We start from the raw sequence: 24869 nt of genomic DNA, 5'->3' as shown, positions 1-24869 counted from the left end.
AAAAACTAAGACTCTCACATCACCTTGGCTAGAAGTCAAACTCTACTACCCTCACTCCCCCCCCCCCCGCTTCATCTGCCGAAACCTCATCCATCATCATCATTCTCATTTCAAAATTACTTTCACTTCTCATTTCTCCTCAAATCTCCAACATTTCTCTCATTCTTTTCCTCCAAATTTTCGTGAGTATGCTAGTGTGTTCAATAAGTTTTCTTCAAGTTTCATAACTTGGTAAGTTCCTATCAACATCAAGGTGTTTTACTTACAAATTATACTAAGATTATTCCTGAAACCACTCTATTTTCGTATCTATGCATCTTAGAACCACCTTGACTTCGAAATCTTCTTAAAGAAGACAAGCTTAGATCGAAAACCTCCTTCATCTTTCTTTATAAATCGAAAAAGCCCCCAATGTGAGCTTCATACCCCTTGTTTTTGAGTTTTCCTTCTTTGGGGGGGGGGGGGGGGGGGAGGGGGGAATACAAGTCAAATCCTAGTGTAAATCTTTGTATATTTGCTTGCATGTGTATGTGTTATATGATATGTGTGTGAAATGTTGTCATTTCATGTTAAAGGTCCATAAACTCGAGATTTGTACAAGTCTCAAGTTGATGGAGCTTAGTTATCTTAATATGGTTTCATTATATTGGTGTTTGTCAAAAATGGAAACAAGTTACTTGGTGTGAATGGATTTTCTTGGTTTGTGTTAAAGATCACCAAAAATATGTCCAAGAAGATGCTAAAAGAAAATTTTGACATGAAAACTTGAAAAATGGTCAAATATGGAAATTTCACTCAAAATGGGCTATTTTCAGCCATAAAGGTAAAAATGGGCCATTTATAAACAGTTTAGTAAAATGGACTATTTTTGACAACTTTAGTGTAAATGACCCGTTATAGAAATTATGATAAAAATGGGTCATTTATGAACATTTTGGTAAAATGGGCTATTTTTGACAACAATGGTAAAAATGGGCTATTTTTGACAACTTTAGTGTAAATGGCCTGTTATAGAAATTATGATAAAAATGGGTCATTTATGAACATTTTGGTAAAATGGGCTATTTTTTACAACAATGGTAAAAATGGGCTATTTTTGACAGCAATGGTAAAAAAATGGGCTATTTTCACATTTTGGTAAAAATGTCTAATTATATCAGTTCCAACTTTAATTATTTATAAAAATAATTTTATAAATAAGTCTATCAATTTGGTGAACAGAACTCACTTCATGACACGAAAGTCGTGTGTCATAAACGGCACTCGAAAATTTACACTAATCAAATTATTTATGATGTTAAATAATGGGATTCCATAATTGCGTAAATTTCTCTTAAGGATCTTGTGAGACACTCCTTCACTCATACTAACCTAGCGTACATCGTAAGTCCTGTAGTTATAACCAGAGTCTACTGGAGGGAGAGCGTGATATTATGTATAGATCTATACGAGGTTGACACTCCCACACCTGAGTTGTTCGCTACAGCTAGACAAGACAGTCTAGGGTGACAATTATCTTTAGAAATTGATGCCTGAAGAACGTCAAGATAGGCGCTCTCGTCATATCAATATGGTTGTAACGACTCACATAGAGAATAACATTATCATTTTAAAATTTACGCAATACATACACTCCACACGTTTTACAAAGTACAAAACTACGTGCCACCTATTTTGCACTAATCTCACCACTCTGGTCTTAGTGTATCAAGACCACAATATTTCGTATAACAAAAAATATATGATTTTCTGGAAACACTCTCTATGAAATTTTCAAACAAAATAAACAAAGTATACACATGCCATTACACATGATTTTAAACAAGACTCTCAAACTATTTTTACAGAAAATATTGGATTTTCTGGAGTTCACAAACTATTATGAAGTTTGTCTTACAAACCTGCTTATGAACTCACCAACATTTTATATGTTGACGCTTTTCAAAACGACTTGTATTCTCAGGAACACAGTGAGTAGTTTTCTCAGCCATGGACATCGGATCTTTGTTGTATTTTTTTATTATAATACATTATGTTATTTTGGATGTATTTCATGAACAATTCAAATTTGTAAACAATACATGTTGGTATCCTTAATGTATGATTGTGATTTCTATGTTTCATTCATATTCAATTTTTATCATATTACAAGATGAAGTCACCTGCTCTCGGATGTTTCCGTCGTCCCGGTTCGGGGGTGTGACGGCTATCGTCACCGTGTCGTGGCCACCATAAAGCCTTAGGTTAAAGCCTTAAATGTCCACATTCATGAAGCTAATTATACTTGGAACTTGGGTGTTACATCCAACTAGACTTTTGGAAATGCAATTCTTATTTTCAAGACTATGATTCAACAATACTACATATCATTCAAATACTTGAATCAACCTTTTGTTATTATACAAGTTGCACATATTTTTTTACTTTCTTTTAAACACGTTAAAACGTTCTAAATAAGTCATAACATTCTTATGAAATCTTGTACAAATAATTTTGAATCATAAAACTATAGACTAAACGCTTGGGAGAACGAGATGGCTTTTGATCCGATGAATATTAGCAAGAGCCTGGTATTCATGATCAACTATACATATCCTTGTTTCAGCCATCTTAATCTCACTAAGTTGATGTACGTTATTTTGAATGCCATTACTTTGTCCTTAGTAGAATATTCAAGAATAAGAAGTAATGTTCCAATGGTATTATAAATTTTCATATCTGATTATAGAGTAAACATTCTCGAGAATGAGTTATTATTTGATCATGTGGATAGAAGCATGGGCTTGTAATGCATAATCAAGTTATCTCTTTTATGTTTTAGTTGGAATTATCATTCTATAATGATTCTTAGGCATATAAGATCTTTCACATATGTGTTTTCAAAATTTTGTTGAGCTGAACAAAAGAAGAGAAGAACTTGTGTGTGATGATTTTCGTCAGATCAAGCCAGAGATTATTGTTGAAGCTCGTAAAGTTTGTCTTCATGATTTTCGTCATATTCGTTGTAGAGTTGAGAGCTCCCATAAATAGTAGAGTTATATTCGTTGTAGAGTTGAGAGCTCCCATTTTGTATATCCATAACTATTATAGACAGTAGATTAGTTTGAGTGAGTATTGTAAATAAGCAAGCACATGTTCCTACTAGTTTTGTTCTACTTTAGATGTATGTACACAACTTTGCTTAGGAATGTCAAGAAGTCTCGTTAGACCGCGTTCACATGCAGTCCCGTCCCATTTGAGGGTATTTATTAAAAAAATTGGGGTGGGGATGCAGGCGGGGGCAAGATTAACGCTCGTTTTAATTTCGGGGGGGAAGGGGGGGGGCAGTCCCGTCCCAAAACCCCATGGGGCCCGTTAATAAATTATGTGTGTGTGTGTGTGTGTGTATATATATATATATATATATATATATATATATATATTAATTAGATAAATATAATAAACAATAACATAATTTTGAGCTTTCTAAAATTCAATAAAAAAAACATGTTTTTAAGTTGCTAGTATAATGTGTTTAAGATATTATATTTTTTTTAACATGTAAAATTTTGCTATAAATAAATATTTGTTATTGAAAAACAGTTTCTGTTAGCCCAAATAACAAATTCTTTTAGCCTAAAAAAATTAAGCCCAAAATCAATCGGAGGTAGGGAAACGGGGGCGGGGGAATGAGAAAATTTCGGGGGCAGAGGATGCACTTCCCATTCCGTTTCCCTCATTGACATCCCTAATTGTGCTTAAACGTTACACCACGCTTGTGGACTATGCACTTCTATATTTCGCAATGTCAAATCCGAGTTTTATTGTCCTCACAAGTGATAGGAGAACCAAACCATGAAGATTCAAGCGATTACTCCAAGGAAAGGTTCATGATTTTACAATGTTCATGTTTAATTGATTCAATATTCGATATCTTTTGGCGAGTCTCTCAATTTCTTGAAATCGTGTTCATATTTTCGAAATTACTATTTGTTACGATTATTCAATTGGATCTATTTGATTTCAAGACCAATCTGTTGATTCAATTATTTCATTCGTTGATCTAAGCCCAATCTTGTATTAAAATCAATTTCTCAAAAGTTCAATTCATATACTACGTATTACTATTCTTTTGAATCCAATCTTAATTGCTAATTCGATTGAAAGCCCAATCCATACTAATTGATCCATTACTGCTCATTAATCAACTCATCAGCCGAAAATCATCTACAGATCGTTTTTCGGAAAAATTGATTCACATTGCTTTCATCGTACAAATCGTTCATATACTCCAATATTCGATCACTTACTGTTCATCGTATTCATTTATTTGCCGATCAATTTAGGGCCAATCCACTCAAGTTTCTTTGATTCGTTACTGTTCTCACGTTTCCAGTTATCGTTATTCTACTTATTCTCGTTAGTCATTACCATATCTTCGTTTCTTTCTAGATTATCAAGAAATATGATCGAATTAATCTCTTTTGCGTATCATCATTCCTTCACTGGTTCATATCGTTTTGTTTTAATCCTGTTCATATATTTTTCGATTATCGATCAGCGAATTTCGTGTTCAATGATTCTTGTGTTCATAAATGCGTCAATAGATCAGTTACTGTTTTGATTATCAAACTCTGATGAAGATTAGATGAAATTATGTTTATTACTGATTCAACTCAAAATTTAATATCGATTGAGGTGTTGTTTTAGAACAAGATTTATGGTTCAATGATTGATCGATAAGGTTTGGAATTGGGTATCGAAGTTGTTCCACTGAAGTGGACATTGAAGTCATTCATGTGTTCAGCTAATGACGAATTGGTTCCTGTTAATTAAATGCTCGGACGGTCAAATGCAATAGAATGGTCAAACTTGGTGTTCCTTTGATAATTTTAATGTTTAGATGCTTCCTAACAAATGAACGGTCAAAGGAAGTATTTAAAGCCAAAATTAGATGGTATGAAACTTGAACTCAAAAGTTGTTGCTTTCGACATTGTGAACGGGAATAATAATAATAATAATAATAATAATAATAATAATAATAATATTATTATTATTATTATTATTATTATTATTATTATTATTATTATTATTATTATTATGTAAATAATTGGTAAATGAAATAATAATTAATGCATGATGAATTTGTGAGATGGACGACAAACAAATCTCCATAAGAACTGTCACCCCGATGGCCGAGTTTGATGAACCAACTGAATTGGGGCAAATCACGAATCGAATCAAACCATCGATGCATGGGTGAGGAAAACACTTCCATTGACCTGAATAGAGATGATTGCAACCATGGAGATAAAATTACCACCGTAACAAAACAAAGTGAGAGCACTACCACATCCAATAAAGCCGAAAGAATTGTGCAAATTGGGAAAAAACTGAGTTTCAAAATCACTATGGGAGACCCGTTACTCAATGAAATCCTTGGTGAAATAGGTGCAACTGATATTCATCAATGAATTTAATGTTACTCAATACAAGAGGAATTCGCAAGGAACCGAAGGTGGCTTGGGTTCGGAGGTTGAAACCCAAACACAAGATCTCTTTTCTTTAGCATTCAAGAAACATAGTTGCAAGATTCTGAAAATATCGACGTCAAAGGGTGTTGGGGAGCTAATGACTTCGGTTGTGACAGGGTTGATGCGACAGGAAGATCCGAGGGATCCTAAACTTATGGGACTCCAACATTTTCAACAACATTGAAGTAATCAAATCTAAGCACTTTCTCATCAACATCGGATATTAAAGAGGAATACAAGGTTCAATAGTAATTGTTAACGTTTATGGGTCACACTCCCAACTGAGAAGTTGAAATTGTGGGAAGATCTGAAAAGGAAAAAGAGAGAAAAAGCAAGGCATGTGGATTGTATTCGGAGATTTCAATGTAGTCAAAACTCGTGAGGAAAGACTCAATTCCCAAAATTTCCCCTCAAGTGCTCGAGGCTTCAACTAGTTCATACGTGAAATGGAGATGTCATATTTAAGTATAGGTGGTCACCGGTACACCTATCTTTGCCAATCTTATCTTAAATTTAGTAAACTGGACCGATTTATGGTATGCTCAAAGTTTGTGAATTAATTTCCTTCCGCTTCCGTCACCACCCTACCACGTGAGCTCTTGGACCATTGCTCGGTCCTCTTATCAACATCCCATCTCGATTTTGGGCCAAGACCATTTAGGTTTTTCAACGGATGAATACATGGAGATGGATTTGATACCTTTGTGGCGACTAGATGAAATAACTTCAAGGGGTATGGGCATCCTGACCTCTTCCTGGCAGCGGAATTTAAACACTTAAAAAATGAGATCAAAAAATGGAGGAACTTGAATATCCCGAAGGAAGAGGCCATGCTCAAACAATTATCTTGATACCTTCGCAGAATCTGGAGGGCTCACCTCAAGTGAACTTGAGGAAAGGAAGAATGGTCAACAAAAATTCATAGAGCTGGAGAAACTTGTTGTGTTAGACCTAAAATACAAATCGAGAATCAGATGGGCGGTTGATGGTGATGATAACACTCGATTTTTCCACGGCTATGTAAACAACAATCACATAAAAAATAATATTAACGGTCTCATGATAAATGGGATCTAGAAAATGGATGTTGGGGCTATTAAAAAAGAAGTTTTTATTTAAAAAACAAGCTCCAGGAAAAATGGCCATCGCAGCCCAAACTTATCAGTAACAAGTTCCAGGTCCTTTCGGACGCTACTAGCCTAAATCTAGAAGCACCATGGAAGATATTAAAATGGTGGTATGGGCATGTGTGGGTGACAAATCTTTGGGCCCAGATGGTTTTCCATTCCAATTCACCAAACACCAACGGGAAATACTTAAAAATGATGTTTATAGTTATGTAAAGCATTTTGAAAGATGGGGGGAAATTACCATTGGATGTAACTCATCATTCATAACCATGGTACCCAAAGTCCAAGACCCCTTTACCTTGAACAACTTTCACCCAATTAGTGTAATTGGATGCATGTATAAGAATAGCTGAAATTCTAGCTATACGACTAAAAGGAGTTGTGGGTTCCAACATAGATGAGCTCTAAACAATGTTTGTTTAAGGTCACAATATTCTTGACATTCCTTTGATTGTCAATCAAATTTGTTCTTATGCTAAGAAGATAAAAAAGAGAATTCTACTCTTTAAAGTAGACATCGACAAAGCATTCGATTCCATTAACTGGGAATAATTGGATTCCGGGATGAGGCAAATGGCATACGGTGCCAAATGGAGGAGTTGGATTCATGGTTGTCTCACATCGGCGAAGGCTTGAGTTTTGATTAATGGCTCCCCGGTAGAAGAGTTCGTAACGGAGAAAGGTGTCAGACAAGGGGACCCCTATTCCCCCTCTTCTCATCATGTCAATGGAAGGATTAAATTTGGCCAATAAAACAGCGTGTGAAGAAGGGATCTTCCAAGGAATTAAGATTCCACATCCTAACATTTTGGTATCTAATGAGTTGAAAATTCTTAGATCGACTAGATCTTCAATAGGTTAGACAATAAGACAAACAAATAAATACTGTGAACACACGATACAATCAAAGTATAGCTTAATGATTCAAGAACAGCCACGCCTCAGCAGAGCTCGACAAAAAACTTCCAATGTAGAGGGTATTAGGGTTTGTAGTACAATACTGAGAATAATAAATGAAAGCGATAAAAATCAAATGATGCATGCATGAACCTTTAAATACTCAAACCCTAATCAAAATAAACACTTGCCCAAGGAACGAGCCCTAGACGCAACAAATCTTGTCCCAAAAATCTCCCGTTTGCGTCATTAAGGGGCGAGACTTCACTTTGGTTTTGCAACAGAAGACTTCTTGACCGTTTTGAACACCTTTGGTACAATAGCCAAAAGAGTTTTTCAGAAAGTGATATACCACCGAAGCATGTCTGTGAAGTACTTCTTGCCAGCATCGCAAATCTGCTTACACCTGTTCACCAGATCAATGATATGTTCCAGACAAGACGTGGAAAACAAATGTTTATCATCGAGGGAAAACAAAAAAATTTCTCCCTCTTTCCTTGTAAACATCACCGTTCAGTACTTTGAATCGATCACCCCCAGCTTCATTTGGTTTGGATCCTGAACTTTCCCAATCAATTTGATAGTTGGCCTTTTTCGCAAAACCGATGAGATTTCTTGATCCATCAGGGCGACTTCATGAATATAACAGGCAATCATTCACTTGATATGATCAATAATCGGCTCATACTATTCCTGAATGGTAAGCAGGATGTTGTTCAGCAGGATCCAATCATGTGGATTCAAATTTGGCAGATCAGCTAGAGAGATGTGATGAACCGAACCCTCTGATCCCATTGTTACTTTGAACTTGATATTGATGAATTTCCCAGCAGAAGTCGGCTTCATAACCTTCATAGTTTTAATCTTTTGAGCACTCCATGTTAGATGATGAGGCTGAGAAAATTCCATATAGTAATAAACCAAATCCCTGTTTGTTTTCGGATCTGGTGAGGGAATAGCGACTGTTGGAACAAAACAGTGAAAAATAAAAGCTTTGCGACTTTCCAATAGGTCGTGAGCCTCCTTTTTCTTTCGCTCCCTATCTTCAGCTTCGTTAGCAATACGAGATTTTTCATCCAGCTCTCTGTCTCGATTTCTTCTTTTGAGAGTAGCGTCATCATTTTCTTCTTCTTCTTCATCCATGATCCCTCTACCTTTGTCGTTTTTACTAGAACCCTAAGCTTCATTAACTTTCGGTTCTTTTGATTTTGGTGATAGATTATGAGATTGTTTCTGTTGCTCTTCATTTTTATCTCCCCCTTGTTGCGGAGTAGCACCCAACTCCGGAACACCCACCACTCGGATCAACAAAGTAAGAGCGGGACGTAGTTTCTTAGCAAGATGTCCCAGAATAGTGATTGTAAGGACCGAATCTTGAGCATCCAAAATATTGGATAGAGGATCGTGGACATCAGATACATAACTTCACATAACAATTCACTCAGACTTAAGCTCATCAATATCCCTTCGAACTTGATTCAATCGAACATTCTTAGTCTTGATCAGCGTTGTTTGACGGGCGAGCTCATCCATCACTTTATTTTCAAATGCCAATTCTTCTTGGAATTTATCAAGACGAGAAGCAACTTATGATTGAAAGGATGATTGATCAGCTTGTAGGTCAGAACGAACTTGATCAAACTACGCTTGTTCATCTTGGAAAGTTTTCGAAAGGGACTCAATTGTAGCATTTACCTTATTGGACTTAGTTTCACCTGTCCCCTGAAGAGATTCTAGAAAAATCCTCGCATCATTAACCAAATATTTAACTTCGTCAATAGCCTTCTTTCTCGATTGAGTAGAAGCATCAACAACATCTTTCGCCTTCTGAATCAAAGATTCATGTCGTTGAAGCTCCGTTTCCAAAATTGCTTTAACTGCAGCCTCAAAATAACCTGATGAAGAAGTAGAGGATGATGCAATAATGGAATCAAGCTTATCATTCAAATCTTTCAGATGTCACTTCATCACAGGAGCGTCATCATTGCCATCGCTTTGGATGCGATAAGGACTATAATAAGTGGATTCAAAGTTGAGGTCTTCTTCGCCCAAAACGGTATCCGACTCGGTTGATGGTGATGATGACACTGGAGGTTCATTTTGAAAGATAGATGCCCCCGTATCAGATACGTTGACACGAGGTTCGGTTGTTGCTTGGGAAAAGACTGGCGGTGGAATCGGAGCACTGACTGGTGAAGCGGTAGATACAGGTGGTGGACATAGGGCAATTGTAACTAGAACTGAAGTCTAGGGAGATGAAACCGAATCATTTAATGGTACCTCAAAAGTAGGAGAAGGAGGAGGCGAATGACCTCTCTCAGCATCAGAAGGAACTTCTTCAGTCTCATCATCATCGAAGTTATCACGGGGTTGATCTGAAGGGTTGTAACTAGAATCACTGGTTGATGGAGTGACCGGTTTCCTTGTTGCCTTCTTAACCTTGCGCTTTTTCTGAATAGGTGTTGCAGCTTTCTCAGACTTCCTCTTTTTCGAAGCAGTAGCCTTGGAGGATGGACCTTCCTATATGGCTTTCTTTGGGTCCCCATTTAGATGGCTTATCAACATCCTCAATGGATTGCTGCATCTCCGAAGTATAAACCCTTGGACCAAATGGAGTAACTTTCTTATAGGCAGCAATAATCGAGCTTGAAGCAGGAACGGATCCATACATGGATTCAGGAATTGAACCCACATAGGAAAATATCGAGGGATCAGCCACGATGATCTTCGTCGTATGAATCATGGCAATTGAGGACATTAAGGAGTCCGCCATTACATGAACATTAAGCTTTTCCATGGACCAACGAGTGACAATCGACCAAAAACATGCACAAGAAACTTCCGAGTGACGTGAAGAAGAGTTCAAACTTTGTACCAGTTGTGACCACATGATTCAACCATAATCCAGATTTATATGTTTGTAGAGCCCATAGAATAAAACCTAGAAATCTTTGCTAGATTCGTCAAAACCTGCAACTCTTTCAGCAAAAATCTTGACAAGAAGAGTAAAAAGTCCATTCCATTGAGGAGGAAGGTATGATTTTTTGAACTTGGTGACTATGGTCAAACTATCCGTGTAGCCAAGATCATAGAACACTGCGAAAATAGATGACAAAGTAATCGACTCATGGTTCACCGTTATTTCTTCATAAGGAAACCCTAGCAAAGAAGAAAACCTGACCTTAGACACAGAGGTCCTGTGATTAAATATCTTGAAGAAAATCCTCTCATGTTTCTTTTCGTACGATGTTGTAGCGTAGACGTGAGATAATAGGGACATTGGCACTGTTTCAGCCTTCATCAATGCCATGACGAGTGGTGAATATTTAAGGCATTCAACCACCTGGAGCATGTAGGCATCATACAGATAAGGATCGAGATCAATAATGAGATTCTGATTGGGCTTAATCGTTAGTAGTGTGGAGGAAGTTGTTTAATCTAGAACTGATGAAGAATCCGCCATTGATGGTTTGCAAGAAGATGATGAACAGTAGAGAAAGATAAATCGGCGGTATTCTTTGAGAGAATTTTTGAAGTGGTAAAGATACCCCTTGAAGACGAAAAACCTTTTATACTGTTTCCTGGAGAGAGAAAAATCTGGGATAATGATGACTGAATCTCTGAAAAGTCGCCATAAAAAGCAGGGATTGCCAATTGTTCCCCAAAAATCTGTCAGGTGGCGTGAGTGATTGTTGACGTTTCAAATTCACGCAACCAAATTTAACCCCTTGACTAGGATTAAATTCTTATCGAGATACCACCTCTCCAATTGGGAATTATTTTCAAATTCGTGGATCACTCATCACTAGAGATCCGGAAAATTGCCATTAGTAAACCAAACAATACTTGGGAAAATCTCGTGAATTCTCATGCAAGAGTGTGCCAAAAGAAAAGAAACACAGCAAAGGTGTTTGGGATGTGACTGATGTCTTAGTAAGACACGAAGCAGAAGATTCCGGGCACTAATCTCTTCATTCAAAGTCAAGAGAAACTTGAAGTGCTTGTGTGGTTCCCCAATAAAATACGATCAAATGTTTCTTAAGAAACATCAAAAGGCTTCTTTTCAAATATGGCTTCATAGGGTAGGTAATCTTTAACCGAACGTCGATACTCAAAAGAAGATCAAAAGTTGGACGAATTACTTGTTAGACCGATGTTTTGTATTGAACAAGTAGGTAGGTTATAGTGTGTAGTAATATGATATTAATTTGAAATCTCAAAAACAAAATCAAAACTGGATCTTCTGGGTAGAAATGCCTTGGTGGTGGACAATTTCATAAAGATCACTTAAAAATAAAATGAGATTTCGTAGTGCAACGAGTAAGAGCTTGAATAGTAAATATTCACCGTAAATTCATTATTGGTGTTGGATTTTGGGTCACACTTAGCATGTGGTGTATGTATCTAAGATCATAAACACAGATTTTGTGTAACCATAAACCTCAGTGGTAATGCTGGGAGTCTCAAGGGTTACATTGGTGGAACGAAACGTAATCGAGAAAGTAGAGGAGGTGGTTAGGGAACCAAGAGTACCTATTCTATAAAAACGATGAAAAAGCAGAAAACTCTTGACTCATATGAGAAGAGTAAGATAGGTCATGACTTGAGTAAATTTAGCAGCCTAATTGGGAAGAAATGATTGGTATGGATCGAATCATTAAGGCTTCACTCAGAGTCTTGGAGGCGTCGGTCTACATGCAACACCATGCTTCTAGGGACACCTTACTAGTTCAAAGATAAGAATGTTATATCTGCCCTCGTTCCACTGCATGTACCTTCGTTGTTCTTGAGACCTAAGAAAAATAATCCACACGAAATACAAGAAGAATATATTTTTGTATTTTTGTGATTTCTAAAAAAGAGAAAAAACAAAAGATAAAATAATTTGTTATTTTTGAAATTTCTAAAAAAGAGGGAAAACAGAAAATAAAATATTTTTGTAATTTTTGGAATTTCGGAAAAATAGGAAAAACAGAAAATAAAATAAAGATAAAAGAGAAAGAGAGACAAGCAAAAAGATTAATCAAGACATACAAGATATACAACCAAAACCTGACCTTAGAAAAGATGAAGTGAAATAGACCGAGCATTCGGTTCATTTCGGTTCCCTGAAATTCTGGAGCTAAAATAGATCGAGCGTTCAGTTCATTTCGGTTCCTGAAAATTCCGGAAACGAAATAGACCGAGCCCACGCTGTATTTTGCTTATTTAATTTTTAGAGATAATAAGGGGTTTCGGTACCAACTCTGCTTCCATCATTCCCAAGCCTTGTAATATTTTATTAAAACTTGCTTCTGGTAAGCCCTTAGTAAAGATGTCAGCCAGTTGATCAGAGGACCGAACAAAGTTAACTTCCTCATTGCCATCTTCAACGTGGTCCTTGATGAAATGATATCTTAGTGCAATGTGTTTAGTCTTTGAGTGTTGCACTATATTGTGAAAAATCCTTATCGCACTTTCTGAGTCACAGTATCGAGGAATCTTCTTCATACTCCAGTCGTAATCTCTAAGTTGGCTTTGTATCCAAATGACTTGTGACATACAGGATGTTGCTGCGATATACTCAGCTTCGGTTGTTGAAAGAGACAAACATGTTTGCTTCTTGGACTGCCAACTGACAAGTTTTCCATCAACAAATTGGCATCCTCCAGTGGTACTCTTTCGGTCCAGTCCACATCCTCCGAGATCAGCATCTGAGAAAGCTTGGACAAAGAACCCTGACTTGGCTGGGTACCATAGACCGAGAGAGGAGGTTCGCTTCAAGTATCGAAAGATATTTTTCACAGCTAGTAGGTGAGGTTCATGTGTGTCACACCCCAAACTAGAACGGCGGAATCGTTCGAGGGTAGATGACTTCATGTAGTATCGTAACAATCAAATACATAGTAAAGAAAGCAACACAACCATCACATATATAATTTAAAAGATTACATTGTTGAAAGGTACTTGTTTCAAAAGAAATTACAACATGATGTTTAAAATGAAATTAAACTAACACCGCATCGTCCCTTCTTGAAAACCTGCAGTTTACCTGTATTACTGAATCCCTGAGAAATACAAGTGGTTTTGAAAGAGTAGGTCAGCATTTAAGCTGGTGAGTTCATAAGTATTTAGTGACAATGTTAATATGAAAAAGAATGAAAATGTTTTGTTCACGTTAAATGTTCCAAGAAAATCCCATATTTTCTACATAGTAGATGATTGTTTGATTTGTTCCAAAACTGTAATGCAATAGTGCTTTTCATGCCTAAAATAGTAGTTTTATGTGTAAATCGTTAAGGCAATTTAAAAAAAATCCCATAAATCTGTGTGTTTTTAATACTCCATGTGAGTCTTATAACCATGCTATTTGACCAGGACACCTATATCAACGTTCTTCAGACGTTGGAAAGTTATGACGTTTTTCACCCTAGGCCTACCGGCCTAGCTGTAGCTAACAACTTAGGTGTGGGATTGTCAATCCCGTATAGATCTATACACAAGTATCATGCTCCCCCTACAAGGAATTGTGGTATATAATACATGACTTAAAATGCATACTCGAGGGTACGTGAAATGTCACAAAATTTAGTATAAACAGATATACGTATGAAAATGTCTATTTGTTCATGTATATGAAAATAACTTCTTTGATGTAGTATACGTACTAAGTAAATGTTCGTGATTTCCTCGTAAACTATATCTATTATAGTTTTTCAAAGTATGTTTCATTCATATAGTGAACACTAGCGTAATGCTCACTCCTTAAGTAAAGTATAACACGTAAAGTGACTTAACTGTTCACATATACATAAAGTAAAATGGAGCATTTGATTCGTGTATATATATATATATATATATATATATATATATATATATATATATATATATATATATAAACACATTTTATTTCCACAAGACAGGGTGTCATTGAAAGTATATATTTCATACGAAAATACTCATGTAGTAGTTTATGAATCACCTATGATTACTTAGATAAAAAGTTTATATAGTGAATCGTTAAGTTACACACGATAATAACCGCGTGTTTTACTTGCATTTCCCTCCTTTAATATTGTATAAAAAGCATTTATAAAAAATTTAAATACGTAGTTTATAGGGGTATAAACTCACTTGAAAGATTGAAGAAGGCAAGATAAAAACCGAGCAGAACTTTGACTCGAGAAAGCGGATTTTCTCAGGATTCTCAGGAATCTCGGCAGCACAAACGACCTTCGGGACTTGAGTATGGACACCGAGGCTTCGGGATAGCACGTGTACGGAAAACGAGCCAAAAACGCAAGAAAGATGAGAGAAAATGTGTAATTCCCCCGGAACCCTCGCATCCCTTCTATAGAGGGCTTCAAATGGAGCAACTTTAATGCTGGAGTGATAACTATTGTTGTATGAAAATTCGACTAGTGGTAAATGGGTATCCCATGCTTTACCAAAATCGATTACACAAGCTCTTAGCATATCTTCCAAGGTTTGTATGGTCCTCTCACTTTGACCGTCGATTTGTGGATGGTAGGCAATACTCATGTCGAGCCTCGTTCCTAGAGACTTTTGTAATGATTGCTAAAATCACGATGTGAACCTACTATCTCGGTAGGAGATAATGGATATTGGTACACCATGTAATCGCACAATCTCTCGGATGTAGGTTCGAGCTAGCTTCTCCATCTTGTCGGTTTCTCGTATTGGTAGGAAGTGTGCGGATTTTGTTAACCTTTCAATGATTACCGAGATGGTATCTAGTCCACCCATTGTCTTGTGTAACTTGGTTATGAAGTCCATCGTTATTCGTTCCCACTTCCACTCGGGTATTTCGGGTTGTTGCAACAATCCTGATGGCTTCTGGTACTCTACCTTGACCTTAGTAGAGGTCAGACACTTGCTCACATAGGTAGCGATCTCTACTTTCATGTTCGGACACCAATATAATTTCTTGAGGTCTAGATACATCTTGTCCAAACCTAGATACACGGAGTATTGAGTCTTATGAGCCTCGTTCATGACTATGTCTCTGAATCCACCAAACTTCAGTGTCCAGATCTGATTAATGAAGTAATGGACTACGTCGCCCTTGACTTCAAGATTTTTGTCCATTCCTCTTAGGGCTTCACCTGCCACATTCTCTGTTTTCAAGGATTCCCTCTGAGCTTCCTTGATTTGTGTGGACAGATGTGAATGGATCGTCATGGTTAAGGATTTCACTCGGCGACCTAAGTATTCTTTCCGACTAAGGGCATCAGCTACTACATTCGCTTTTCATGGATGATAGCGAATCTTGCATTCATAGTCATTCAGTAGTTCAACCCATCGTCTCTGCCTCATGTTGAGTTCTTTTTGGTTAAGGATGTGCCGAAGGCTCTTGTGATCGGTGAAGATCGTGCATTTCGTGCCATAAAGATAGTGCCTCTAGATTTTTAGCGCGAAAACGACTGCTCCTAGTTCAAGATCGTGGGTAGTGTTATTGACTTCGTGCATCTTGAGTTGTCTTGAGGTGTAAGTGATGACTTTACCTTGTTGCATTAGTACGCATCCAAGACCTTGGTTAGATGCATCATAGTAGACTACAAAGTCTTATGTTCCTTCTGGCAAGGACAATATAGGTGCGTTGCATAGTGCTTGCTTAAGTGTTTGGAATGCAGCGTCTTGTTTTCCTTCCCAAATGAAAGTTACACCCTTCTGTGTCAGGGTGGTGAGTGGTTTAGCAATCTTCGAGAAGTTTTGTATAAATCTGCAGAATAGCCAACAAAGCCCAAGAATTGTCGAATTTCCGTTGGGGTTCTTGGTGCTGACCAGCTCTCGATTGCTTTGATTTTGGAAGGTTCCACGTGTATTCCGTCTTTTCTAACCACGTGACCTAGGAAATCTACCTTCCGAATCCAAAATTCGCACTTGGAGAATTTCGCGTATAGCTTCTCTTTTCTTAGCATTTCCAAGACTTGTCGGAGGTGTTGACTATGATCCTCTTTATTCTTTGAATAAATAAGTATATCGTCTATGAACACGATCACAAATTTGTCCAAGAATGAATGACACACTCTGTTCATTAAGTCCATGAACACCGCCGGTGCGTTTGTTAATCCAAAGGGCATCACTACAAACTCGTAGTGACCCTAACGAGTTCGGAAAGTTGTTTTAGGAACATCTCCTTCCAAGACTTGTAGTTGGTGATACCCGGATCTTAAGTCGATCTTTGAGAAATAACTTGCTCCTTGGAGTTGGTTGAATAAGTCGTCACTGCGGGGTAGCGGGTATCGGTTCTTCATAGGTAGCTTGTTAAGTTCCCGGTAATCAATGCACATGCGGAAAGATCCATCTTTCTTCTTTACGAACAAGACCGGTGCTCCCCAAGGTGAGAAGCTTGGCCTAATGAACCCTTTGTTGAGCAGTTCGTTTAATTGGCTGGATAGTTCTTACATCTCAGCGGGCACCAGACGATACGGCGACTTAGCTACTGGGGTAGCTCTAGGAATCAAATCGATTCTGAACTTGACTTGTCGTTCTGGTGGGACTCTTGGGAGATCTTCAGGGAAGATATCGGGAAAATCGCAGACATCTTGAATGCCTTTGATGCTCTTCGTTTCTTTTTTCCTTATCTACTATGTGGCCTAAGAAGTCATAATACTCCTTACGTAGGTATTTCTAGGCTTTGACGCAAGAGATGATTTGTAAGTTGGTATCGGGTTTGTCACCATCAATGACAAGAGTTTCGCCGCTTGGCAGGTTTAGGCGAACGACCCTTTCATGACAAAGAATATTGGCGTGGTGTAGGCTTAACCAATCCATACCGATGATGACATCAAAGCTCTTTATAGTAATTGGCATTAGATCGATTTGAAATGAATGTTCGTTTAGAGTTAGTGTGCAGCCTATGTACATATCATTCGTGCTTTCTGTTCTACCATTTGCCATTTCTACTGTGAATATCTTATTAAGTGTTTTAGGGTTCTGTTTTAGTATATGCTCGAATTTATGACTCACGAAACTCCTCTCCACACCACAATCAAAGAGTATGCATGCATAAGCGTTATTGAGGAGAAACGTACCCGTAACCACCGTGGGATCAGCTATTACTTCGTTCTGCCCTATTGCCAACACTCTTCCTATGCCGCCAGCATTCCTTGCCTTAGGGCATTCTCTCTTGTAGTGTCCAGCCTCACCGCATCCATAACATGCCTGGCCTACACCGGCTCCTTGGACTTGGGTGATCAGTTGTGTTGGTGCTCTACAGAAACGGGCAGTGTGCCCCTTCTTGTTGCAGTTGTTGCAATGCATCTCCCGACAATTTTCGTTGTGATGGAAATTGCATTTGTTGCATTTTGGCAGGTTTCCAGCATATGGCTTTGCTGGTGTAGTGGTAATTGGTGCAGCAGTGGGGGCAGTAGTGGCATGGACTGCCACGATCTGTTGTTTCTTGGAAGGTTCCAGTGAAGGTTGACCCTTCCTTTTGTTCCAGAACCTCTTTTTTTTTGTTTGTTGGTATTGTCGTTGTTGTTGCTTCCTCTGGGTTGCTCCAATGCGGTAGTTGCGAACTTTTGGCAGACCCCATGGTCTACGAGAGCTTGTGCCAACTGTTTGGTGCTATCGAAGGTGATCGGCTTGGAAGCTAGAACACTCCCTCAAATCTGGGGTGACAGTCCCCAGATGTACCTTTCGATCTTCTTGCTCTCTAGAGCAACTATTCCTGGGCAAAGGATTTCCAAATCATTGAACCTGTTGGTATAGGTCGTGATATCTAAGCCTACCATGGTAAGGCCCCAAAGTTCCTATTCGAGCTTTTGCAATTCGCCCCATGGACAATACTCTTGCAGTAAGATTTGTTTTAGGTTCTCCCAGCCCATAGAGTTAGCCACTACTAGCGTTAGTGACTTGACATGGCCATTCCACCATGTTAAAGCTCTTTCAGAGAAAGTACAAGCGACAAACTTCACTTTGTTCCCTTCCGGACAAGAACAAATTTCAAAAACCGCTTCAGTTTTCTTTATCCACTGCGATAGAGCCATTATTCCTCTAGCCCCATTAAAAGTAATGCGGTTACTATTCAAGAAATCCTTGTATGTACAATCCCTTGGGCAACCTCGACGTTGGACATTTGTAGAACTATTTACTCCCCCACTAGAACCATTGTTGCTTATTTGAACCATTGTCGCTGTTACTGCAGCTATTACCGCAACTATCAATGCGGCATTTTCCGTTGTGGGAGGGGGTGATGGTGGAGGTGGTGCGTTGTTGACACGGTGTGTAGATCTACGGGGCAACATTGTGCTGATAAAGAAATAGAATGAAGAACATAAGTTTTTAGTGTGTTAATAATTTGTCATTTTTATCAATTTATAAATTCAACTGAACTACCCATGGTTTAGAGTTTGACTCATAATAAAAGTTTGCATAGTTTTAGATAACTTATGAATCAGAGTGGTAGTCAAAGAATTTATACACAATGAAATTTCTTCATATATATTAAACACATGTTGAGTTACATTTGGAGTTAGGAAAATATTCGAACCTTCTAAGGATCTCCGATACAGAACTTAAAGAAAAGTAAGACTTTTAGCCGAGTTCCTAATCTATAACAAAATTTTGGGATTTAGCAAGCACTACTTGCAGTGTATTTTGCGCTTGGAGCTTGACTCCGCGTCTGATTGCTTTGCTTCTATAAGACGCCTATCGAAGGCGGCTTGTTGTTCCCTCATCTATGCGAGGGCTGCAATCATTTATGCTTGGAATGCGTCGGTGCAGAGATGGGTGTCATCCTGCAACCTATCCAGTCGACGGATGTCGGAAGTGTGAACTTGTACTTCCACGTTGACTTCGCGAAGTCGATTTTCTTGGACCCCAGATTGATAGGACTGGTTGGCCAGTTTGCCCACCATGACTGGGAGTGCTTAATCAGCTGAACCTCCTTCCCTGATGTCGTAGAAGTTCTGACACATACCGTAGGGAGAACGTATCCCTTGGTGTTGGCTCCAATGGTGGAGGTGACTTCCCCAAACGGGAGTCGGTCCCTAGAAGTTCCTCCTAATGGTTGGAGGGTCGACTACTTCTGGTTCTGAGTCCGTACCAGAGTCATCCCCTTCATCCAACTCGAAAGGTTCTTCATCCTCTTCGGGATCCTCCTCTACGCATCCTCCATTGCCCTGGTTCGAGTAGTAGGGGTCACCTGGTCGGTTGAATCCAACCATTTGACTATACGAGAATAGGGTTATAAGAATTGAACAAAATTTGAAAACATGTACCACTAAACATGTCGATTAAACTATTGTCTGCACCACATACTCCTACAGTATTTAAATTTGTATGTTTGATACTAGTGTCTATTTTGGTAAGTTTTGACTTGTTTCTCACTACGACTATTCCTCGACATACGTAAGTCCAATCTCGGATAAATATAGTTGATCAGGCTATATTCATCCCAAATTCGATTACATATATCGAGAACTAATCGTAGTGTCCAACTCGTCTTAATACTTCTTGTATAGTTCTAACCATGAAAATATATCGTTGTATGCATGTATTTTGTACTTTTGCGACCCAAAATAATATATTTAAAAGAAACGAGGTTTTAGGTGTAAAAACAATTTGTCAGCGACTTTGAGTCCCTAAGCATTTATAGTTTGTATATCTTATGTGGTTCGATATACTTAGTTCACTATAAACAATGCTCTGATACCAATATGTCACACCCCCAATCCAGAACCGCGGAATCGTTCGAGGGTGGATGACTTCATGTAGTATTGAAACAATTGAATAGATAGTAAAGAAAGCAATACAACCATCACAGATATAATTTAAAAGTTTACATTGTTGAAAAGTACTTGTTTCAAAAGAAATTACAACATGATGTTTAAAATGAAATTAAACTAACGCCGCAGCGTCCCTTCTTGAAAAGCTGCAGTTTACATGTATTACTGAATCCCTGAGAAATACAAGTGGTTTTGAAAGAATAGGTCAGCATTTAAGCTGGTGAGTTCATAAGTATTTAGTGACAATGTTTATATGAAAAAGAATGAAAATGTTTTGTTCACGTTAAATGTTCCAAGAAAATCCCATATTTTCTACATAGTAGATGATTGTTTGATTTGTTCCAAAATTGTAATGCAATAGTGCTTTTCATGCCTAAAATAGTAGTTGTATGTATAAATCGTTAAGGCGTTTAAAAAAATCCCGTAAATCAGTGTGTTTTTAATACTCCATGTGAGTCTTATAACCATGTTATTTGACCAGGATGCCTATATCAACGTTCTTCAGGCATTGGAAAGTTATGACATTTGTCACCCCAGGCCTGCCGACCTAGCTGTAGCTAACAACTTAGGTGTGGGATTTTCAATCCCGTATAGATCTATACACAAGTATCACGCTCCACCTACAAGGGATTATGGTATATAAAACAGGACTTAAAATGCATACTCGAGGGTACGTGAAATGTCTCACAAAATTTAGTATAAATGGATTCACGTATGAAAATGTCCATTTGTTCTTGTATATGATAATATCTTCTTTGATGTAGTGTACCTAGAATGTAAATGTTCGTGATTTCCTCATAAACTATATCTATTATAGTTTTTCAAAGTGTGTTTCGTTCATATAGTGAACCCTAGTGTAATGCTCACTCCTTAAGTAAAGTATAACACGTAAAGTGGCTTAACTGTTCACATATACCTAAAGTAAAATGGAGCATTTGATTCATATATATATATATATATATATATATATATATATATATATATATATATATATATATATATATATATATATATATATATATATATATATATAACCACGTTTTATTTCCACAAGACAAGGTGTCGTTGAAAGTATATATTTCATACGAAAATACTCATGTAGTAGTTTATGAATCACATATGATTACTTAGATAAAAAGTTTATATAGTGAATCGATAAGTTACACACGATAATAACCACGTGTTTTACTTGCATTCCCCCCCCCCTTTAATATTGTATAAAAAGCATTTATAAAACATTTAAAAACATAGTTTATAGGGGTATAAACTCACTTGAAAGATCGAAGAAGGCGAGATAAAAACCGAGCAAAACTTTGACTTAAGAAAGCGGATTTTCTCGGGATTCTCGGCAATCTCGGCAGCACAAACGACCTTCGGGACTTGAGTATCGACACCGGGGCTTCGGGATAGCACGTGCACGGAAAACAAGGCAAAAATGCAAGAAAGATGAGAGAAAATGTGTAATTCCCCTGGAACCCTCGCGTCCCTTTTATAGGGGATGGGAACCGCCTCGGTAAGATGGGCGTACGGGGTTACGCGGGGCATACTCCTACGTCACTGCTTACCGCATCCTCGGACAAAGGATCTAATGGGAGGGCATAAAGGCGTAGGGGCGATGTGGACGTTCCGAGGCCTAGTCCTCGCGTACGCTGGGCGGCGTAACCTGGATTGGGCCGGTGACTCCCCCTTCGGATAATACCGAACTTTGATTAAATTTTATATTTTAATTATTTAATAAACTTCAAAAATTCATATCTTCTTCATACGATCTCCATTTTCAACGTTCTTTATATCCACGTGTAGGTGAGACCGCGCTCTACAACTTTCGTTTAGACTCCGTTGGCAAATTTTAAAATTATTTTTATTATTTATTTTTAAAAGGTCGGGGTAAGAAAAGTTCGTTAGCAATCTATAACTCTTTTATCCGATGTCTATTTTTGCCAGACTTTTTATCGTTGAAATATCATTGTTGAGACCTTCGACTCTCATTTAGGTCATTCCGGCCAAAAGTCACTCGATCTCTGTTTCAAGTTTTTTAGTTGTCTACCGCTATACCGAACTTGGAAAAATCATAATTCCTCATACGAAGTCAGATTTGGACGTTCTTTTTATGTACGCTCACGGTTTAATGATATCTAACATGGTAACTAACCAAAATAGAGACTTTTTGTACATTTTATTTTCAAAGATAATTTCAGTATTTTCGAAAGTAGTTACAATACTTGGCTTTTTAATTCATTGCATAGAATCGAAATATCGGGTTGTCACAATGTGGATTAGCGTAAAACCTAGCACAATAGCAAACAAAAAACATTATGTATGGTCGACTTGTTGTTGGATACATTAGGGACCCTATCATTTGATGATAAAGGGTCATCTCAGCAGCCGATTTATCCAAAGAAGGTGTCAACTTCGTGCCAAACGCCATATGAATCTTTACTTTTGAATCTCCCATCATTCCAAACTTGGCAAGCAAGGTTTTTGTGTAGGCCTCTTGATTAATGAAAATGCCTTCGAGTCCTTGTCTAACATTCAAGCCAAGGAAAAAGTTAATAGGACCCATTGAGCTCATTTCAAATTTAGTTTCCATCAGCTTCCTAAACTCGATTGTTAACTCAGGATTTGTAGAACCGAAGATGATATCATCAACATAAATTTGAATGATCATAAGATGGTCACCCTCTTTCTTACGAAAGAAGGTTAGGTCAACCGAACCTTGTTTAAATTTTGACATTTTGAGAAATCTAGTTAGAGTTCCATACCATCCCCTTGGTGCTTGCTTGAGACCATAGACAACCTTTTCCAGATTGTAGTAGTGATCTGGATACTTCTCGTTCACGAAACCCGGTGGTTTCTCTACATACACCGTCTCTTCCAGTTCTCCATTTAAGAAGGCACACTTCACATCCATTTGGTATACTTCAAATTTCTTGTGTGCAACATATGCGAGAAAAATACGAACCGATTCAAGCCTTGCTACTGGAGCGAAGGTCTCTTAGTAATCTATGCCTTCTTCTTGATAGTAACCTTTCTCAACCAATCTTGCATTGTTGCGAATCACATTTCCTTCCTTATCCATCTTGTTCCTGAAAAACCACTTTAGTCCAACCATAGAAGCATCCTTTGGTGTTGGAATTAGTCTCCACACTTTGTTTCGTTCAAACTCATTGAGTTCATCCTGCATCGTCTGTACCCAATCAGAATGATCAAGTGCAGTGCTGATTGTCTTTGGTTCAACCTTTGAGACAAACAAATTGAACATGCAAAATTCCACTTTCGAGAATAGTGTAGTTTGTTTCGCTTTCAGTTGTGATCGTGTGAGTACCTTTTCTATCGAATCACCAATAATTTGTGTTTGTGGATGATCTTTGGTCCATTTGGTGAGAGGAGGGTAATTAGGATCATATGAGGGATCCAGTTCAGCATTCACTTCTTCTTCAAATTTTGACTGATTTTCATCATCGTATGTATTTGTATTCCCCCCCCCCCCTCGAATGATGATACCTCTTCAGCTGCAGGTTCAGAATTCACCTTTTGGACTTGGCTTTCAGATCGACTCTCCCCTTGGAATGGTGAATATTGATTATTTGGAGAAGACGAACCCTCCCCGTGAGCATAGGAACTGATTTTTGGAGGTTTGTTTGAGTTAGGCTATTTGGTTACTATCAGCTGTTCATCTGCCATTTTCTTTGCTGCCTCATCGATTATCTTCTTCAGGTTGTCAACCTTGTTGTCTGCAGCTTGGGATTCAGAGTAAATAGCCTTTTCTAGTTCATCAAATAGCAGCATGTATTCCTCAAAGAAATTTGAAATTGGCACTATAACTTGACCAGATCTTGGAAATATTTCTTCCATAGAACCTTCAGTTGTCGATAGTTTCTTGACGTAGTAATCATCGAAGGTGAAAAAGTAGTTCTCTTCGATTTTCTTTGAATGCTTGTTCAGAACCCTATATGCTTTGGAGGTTAAATAATAACCAAGGAAAATCCCTCCATCTACTTTAACATCAAACTTGTATTGGTTCTCCTTTGAATTGAAGATAAAGCATCTTGAACCGAACACATGGAAAAACTTTCAATTAGGCTTTCGGTTCTTCAAGATTTCATATGGAGTGATGGAGAATCGTTTGTTGAGATAAGATCTGTTCTGCGTGTAGCAAGCAGCAGCAATGGCATCAGCCCTGAAATATAGAGGTAAAGAAGCAAAGCAAACATTGGTTCCGGCGGCTTCACACAAAGATCGATTTCACCTTTCGACAATTCCATTTTGTTGTGGAGTATATGGAGCCAAGAAGTTGTGAGTGGTCCCCCTTTTCTGCAAGAAAATCTTCAAAGTCTTTGTTTTTAAACTCCAACCCGTTGTCGCTTCTAATATTTCAAACTACTTTTCCTAGTTGAACTTCTACCTGCTTGATAAAGAGTCTAAGCTTGGGAGTGGCTTCAGATTTCTGTCTCAAAAAGAACACCCAGGTAAACCGAGAGAAGTCATCGACTATTACAAGTATATACCTGTTACCACTAATGTTTTCGATTGAGGATAGACCAAATAGATCAATATGAAGTGATTCCAGTGGTTCAATTATTTTTGTATTGAA

The 24869-nt window shown here is 37.9% G+C and overlaps 1 protein-coding gene across 1 annotated transcript; it reads right to left on the bottom strand.

Annotated features, from left to right (window-relative positions):
* Positions 1 to 23270: 23270 nt before the first annotated feature.
* Positions 23271 to 24540, bottom strand: LOC145012438 (uncharacterized). The gene is made up of 4 exons (XM_078971246.1): positions 24488 to 24540; positions 23939 to 24323; positions 23601 to 23723; positions 23271 to 23462 (listed from the first exon to the last, which is right to left on the bottom strand). Exons 1-4 carry the CDS (start codon positions 24538 to 24540, stop codon positions 23271 to 23273), a joined length of 753 nt encoding a protein of 250 aa, XP_078827372.1.
* Positions 24541 to 24869: the final 329 nt, after the last annotated feature.

Source organism: Lactuca saligna, chromosome 1, assembly GCF_052625555.1.
Source record: "Lactuca saligna cultivar CGN05327 chromosome 1, ASM5262555v1, whole genome shotgun sequence".
Lineage (NCBI taxonomy): Eukaryota > Viridiplantae > Streptophyta > Magnoliopsida > Asterales > Asteraceae > Lactuca > Lactuca saligna.
Note: the sequence above shows the minus strand (reverse complement) of the source record. Positions and strands in the feature narration are given on the sequence as shown.